The sequence below is a fragment of the Colobus angolensis genome, unplaced genomic scaffold (genome assembly GCF_000951035.1).
Source record: "Colobus angolensis palliatus isolate OR3802 unplaced genomic scaffold, Cang.pa_1.0 Scaffold349, whole genome shotgun sequence".
Taxonomy (NCBI): domain Eukaryota; kingdom Metazoa; phylum Chordata; class Mammalia; order Primates; family Cercopithecidae; genus Colobus; species Colobus angolensis.
Window position 1 is genome coordinate 1,169,832 of NW_012116810.1, and position 5,701 is coordinate 1,175,532.

The 5,701-nt window shown below is 44.1% G+C and overlaps 1 protein-coding gene across 1 annotated transcript in view; it reads right to left on the reverse strand.

Annotated features, from left to right (window-relative positions):
* MTDH (metadherin) overlaps positions 1-5,701 on the reverse strand; it is a 107,885-nt gene that overhangs the window by 15,653 nt on the left and 86,531 nt on the right. Inside the window, exon 10 of the mRNA XM_011952743.1 lies at positions 2,401-2,541. Within this exon, the coding sequence (XP_011808133.1) occupies positions 2,401-2,541 (141 nt within the window). The remainder of the gene's footprint in view (positions 1-2,400; positions 2,542-5,701) is intronic.

Sequence of the window (5,701 nt, forward strand, 5' to 3'; positions counted from 1 at the left end):
TGATTGTCCTGCCTCAGCCTCCTGAGTAGCTGGGATTACAGGTGTGTGCCACCACACCTGGCTACTTTTTGTATTTTCAGTAGAGACAGGGTTTCATCATGTCCGTCAGGCTGGTCTCAAACTCCTAATCTCGTGATCCGCCTGCCTCAGCCTCCCAAAGTGCTGGGACTACAGGTATGAGCCACCGCGCCTGGCCTTTGCCATTTATTATATTGAGACTGCAGCCCAGGTGTGGTGGCTCACACCTGTAATCCCAGCACTTTGGGAGGCTGAGGTGGGAGGACTGCTTGAGTCCAGGAGTTTCAGACCAGCCTGAGAAACATGGTGAGACCCTGTCTCTATAAAAAATACAAAAATTAGCTGGGTGTGGTGATGTGCACCTGTAGTCCCAGCTACTCGGGAGGCTGAGGCAGGAGGATCACTTGAACCCGGGAGGTAGAGGCTGCAGTGAGCTAAAACTGTGCCACTGTACTCTAGCCTGGGTGACAGAGCAAGACTCTGTTAAAAAAAACAACAAACAAACAAATAAACCTCCCAAGACTGCATTGTTTTATCTCAAAATATGTATAGGGAAATAAAAGCATCAAATCTAAATAAGGAGTATTATTAAAACTGTTTTAGTACAAGACAGTTACAAATTCACTTTTCTAGCAGTAACTCAAGTTTCTTGTCTAAAGCTGTTCCACTAAATATGTAAGCTCCCAAGGGCAGGTGGTTTTTGGTCTGTTTTGTTATCTGCTGTATCCCAGCACTTCAAATAGAGTATGGTATGCAGTAGGTCCTCAATACATTTTTTCTGAATAATAAACCAGGTGCCGGGCACAGTGGCTCATGCCTATAACCCCAGCTCTTAGGGAGGCAGAGGCGGGACGACAGCTTGAGCCCAGGAGCTCAAGACCTGCCTAGGCACTATAGCGAGACCCTGTTATCCACAAAAAGGTAAAAAAAAAAAAAAGCATAAATAAACCAGGCAACTCTAGTAGAATTTAATATATATATATTTTTGAGATGGCGTCTCACTCTGTTTCCCAGGCTCGAGTGCAGTGGTGCGATCTTGGCTCACTGTAACCTCCGCCTCCTGGGTTCAAGGAGTTCTCCTGCCTCAGCCTCTCAGGTAGCTGGGACTACAGGTGCCTGCCAACACGCCCAGCCAAGTTTTGTATTTTTAGTAGAGACAGGGTTTCACCATATTGGCCAGGCTGGTCTCGAACTCCTGACCTTGTGATCCACCCACCTCGGCCTCCCAAAGTGCTGGGATTACAGGCGTGAGCCAACGTACCCAGCCCTGAATTTATTTTAATATGATGTAACTAATTTACCCAATTCGAAATCAGATTTTGTGTCGCCAACATAGGCCTTTTATAAAATGGTCCCTTCTACCATACAGATAGCTTCCATAGAAGGCATATCTTTTAAAAGCCTATAACCAAGTTTTAAACAAATGTTCCATTTTGGGAGGCTGAACTATAGTCGTATTATGTACATATATTGGGGGAAAATGAAACCAATCATATTTTCTCTAAGCTGTCTATCCCTTGTATGCCTAGATATTTAGCAGGAGAAAATACAGTAGAGTGGTTCTTGATTTCACTACTGATAGTCATGAGACTCTGGGCAAGTTATTCAACTTCTCTAGCTTCATTTATAAAATGCATCTTACTTTTCTCTTGGGATTGTTTTGAAGACTGAATTAGTCATTATATTTTAAATGGTTAGCACAGTGCTTAAAACATTATTTATGATAAAATACTTGAGTCAACAAAATTTTATTATTCTTTCTTTCTTTTTTTTTGAGACAGTGTCTTGCTCTGTTGCCCAGGCCAGAGTGCAGTGACATGATCTTGGTTTACTGCAACCTCTGCCTCTCAGGTTCAAGCGATTCTCCTGCCTCAGCCTCCTAAGTAGCTGTGTTACAGGCGCCCGCCACCATACCTGGTTAATTTTTGTGTTTTTAGTAGACACGGGGTTTCACCATGTTGGTCAGGCTGGTCTCGAACTCCTGATCTCAGGTGATCTGCCCACCTTGGCCTCCCAAAGTGATGGGATTACAGGCACGAGCCACTGTGCCCAGCCAAAACTTTATTACTCTTTTTTTTTTTTTTTAAAGATGGAGTCTCGCACTGTTGCCCAGGTTGTAGTACAATGGCACGATCTTGGCTCACAGCAACTTTCATCTCCCGAGTTCAAGCGATTCTCCTGCCTCAGCCTCCCAAGTAACTGGGATCCCGCCACCACGCCCAGCTAATTTTTTGTATTTTTAGTAGAGACAGGGTTTCGCTATGTTGGCCAGGCTGGTCTCCAACTCCTGACCTCATGATCTGCCTGCCTTGGCTTCTCAAAGTGCTGGGATTACAGGTGTAAGCCACCGCGCCCGGCAACTTTATTATTCTTAAAAATTACCTGGCTATTTTTGACGAGTACTTCGGCTGGATCACTAGTGCTTATGGTCTTCAAGGAAAAAGCTTTTTCCTGTTTTGGACGGGTTTTAGAGGTATTCACTGGAAGCTCTTCTCTAATCTCTTTTTCTAATTCTTCTGTGTCCTACAGAAAAAAACAACCTATTAGATTATATAAATCATTCATTCTTCATTAATTAAAATCTATGGTGGTGTATGGCTGTAATCCCAGCACTTTGGGAGGTGGAGGTGGGTGAATTGCTTGAGCTCAGGAATTCAAGACCAGCCTGGGCAACATGGTGAAACCATTTCTACAAAAATACAAAAATTAGTCACGTGTGGTGGTGGTGTGCACATGTAGTCCCAGTTACTCAGGAGGCTGAGGAGGGAGGACTACTTGAGCCTGAGAGACTGAGGCTGCAGTGGACTGTGATCATACCACTGTACTCCAGGCTGGGTGACTCTGTCTCAAAAAAACACAAAAAACCCCCCAAAACTACAAAAACACAAAAATTAGCCAGGCATGGTGGTGCATGCCTTTAATCCCAGATACTTGGGAGGAGGCACGAGAATTGCTCGAGCCCGGGAAGCGAAGGTTGCAGTGAGCCGAGATCGCACCATTGCATTCAGCCTGGGTAACAGAGGGAAACTCCGTCCAAGAAAAAAAAAAAGAAAAAAACCCACAAAAAACACTTCGCTTAACAACTTCAAGGAATAAAATGTTTATACATAAGTTAATTTTTGAGATAAATTAAGCTTACATAGTAGAAAGGGCATAGACAGGAAATTCCTATTTTGGCCATGCCACAATCTAGCTACAAAATCTCAGGGACAGCTGGGTGCAGTGGCTCACACCTGTAATTCCAGCACTTTGGGAGGCTGAGGCAGGTGGATCGCCTGAGGTCAGGAGTTCAAGACCAGCCTGGCTGGTGAAACCCTGTCTCTACTAAAAATACAAAAATTAGCTGGGTGTGATAGCGCATGCCTGTAATCCCAGCTATTTGGGAGGCTGAGGCATGAGAACTGCTTGAACCTGGGAGGCGGAGGTTGCAGTGAGACGAGATCTTGCCACTGCACTCCAGCCTGGGTAACATGGTGAAACCCCATCTCTATTAAAAATACAAAAATTAGGCTGGGCCTGGTGGCTCATGCCCGTAATCCCAGCACTTTGGGAGGCCGAGGTGGGCGGATCACTTGAGGTCAAGAGTTGAAGACGAGCCTGGCCAACATGGTGAAACCCTGTTTCTACTAAAAATACAAAAATTATCCAGTAATGGTGGTACATGCCTGTAATCCCAGCTACTTGGGAGGCTGATGCATGATAATAGATTGAACCTGGGAGGTGAAGGTTGCAGTGAGCCAAGATCTCGTCACTACACTCCAGCCTGGGTGACAGAACATCTCAGGGACAAGTCACTTAGTTTCCCCAAACCTCAGTTTCCTCAACTGTAAGGTAAAATTTGCCCTATCTAAAAACTCATATAAGCTTTAAGATTTCCATTTTTTGGGGGGTATAAAAATTTATTATACAGGGCCGGGCGCGGTGGCTCACGACTGTAATCCCAGCTCTCAGGGAGGCAGAGGCGGGAGGATAGCTTGAGCCCAGGAGTTCGAGACCTGCCTGGGTAATACAGCGAGACCCCATTCTCCACAAAAAGGGAAAAAAAAAAAAAAAAAGATAAAAAAGAAAAAATTTATTATACATAAAGAATATCACCACTAACAAATGCAGACAGGCTAGCACACCATGGTACAGGGTGGAGGACGGCTAGCCCTTTGGAAAGTGAAAGGTTTGGGTGACGTGGGCCTCATGCCACTCTGATTAATCAGGAGACGGGAGGGCACATGCCAAATACCACAGGACCTCAGGGCAGCAAGATTTCCATTCTTAGACTTTCAAACTTTTACGAAGTTTCAGCAAAATAATTCTACAGCACATTATATGCTTAGGTATGTAAAGTAAACATGAACTAGAATATATTAAATAGAAACATTACTGTATTTTTCTTTGGCAAATGCATCCATATAAAATGGAAGTTCTTTTTAACAAATGGCTAAGATGATCTTAATGTTCTTCTAACACTGATGTTCTATTCTATGATATTTATTCAGTATAGTAGTGGGTTTAGATAGTCAAAATTTTCTATATATTTAGGCTGAGCAGGTAGCTTTGGAAGTATATGTGTGAAGTCTGTAATCTCACAAAGTTTTTCAAAGTTTTGCAATCTTACAAAATCACAAGACCTCAATTTATTTCCATCCTAAGTTGAATTCAACAGTGAAAGACCCCATCAGCCACACATGAACACCAAAAAAGACTTTGGGTCTGGTGTGGTAGCTTGCATCTGTAATCCCAGCACTTTGTCAAGGAGCCAAGGCAGGAGGACTGTTTGAGCCCAGGAGACTGGCATAGCCTGGGTAACATAGGGAAACTCTGTCTCTACAACGAAATAAAAAAAAATTAGCTGGGCATGGTGGTGCCTGCCTGAGTCCTAGTTACTTGGGAGGTTGAAGCAGGAGGGTCCCTTGAGTCCAGAAGGTTGAGGCTGCAGTGAGCTGTGATTGAGCCACTGTATTCCAGCCTGGCAACAGAATGGAATGTCTTAAAAAACAAACAAAACAAAACAAAAAGAAAAAACAATATAACTTTTTTTTTTTTTTTTTGAGACAGAGTCTCACTCTGTTGCCCAGGCTGGAGTGTAGTGGTGCAATCTCGGCTCACTGCAACCTGAACCTGGGGCTCAAGAGATCCTCCCACCTCAGTCCCCCAAGTACCTGGGACCACAGGTGCACACCACCACATCCGGCAATTTTTTTGTATTTTTGGTAGAGAGGGGGGTTTCACCATGCTGCCCAGGCTGGTCTCGAACTTCTGAGTTCAAGTGATCTACCCATCTGGACCTCCCAAAGTGCTGGGATTACAAGGCATGAGCCACCGTGGCCGGCCCTGAAGTTGTATTTATGTTGCCTAGTCTCTTTACCTTTCTCAGTGTTCCCTGTATTTATTTCACATCCAGAAGTTTTATTATTACTTATTTTTAATCTCCTTTTCCCCTCTATTCTCACTTATCTACATTAAGTCGCAGAATGGATCAAATATTCTTCATAAAATGGCTTCTGAAAATGATTTAATATAAAAATGTTGAACAGAGGCCGGGCGCGCTGGTTCACACCTGTAATCCCAGCACTTTGGGAGGCTGAGGTAGGCAGATCACTTGAGGTCAGGAGTTCGAGACCAGCCTGGCCAACATGGTGAAAATCCGTCTCTACTAAAAATACAAAAATTAGCCAGGGGTGGTGGCGTG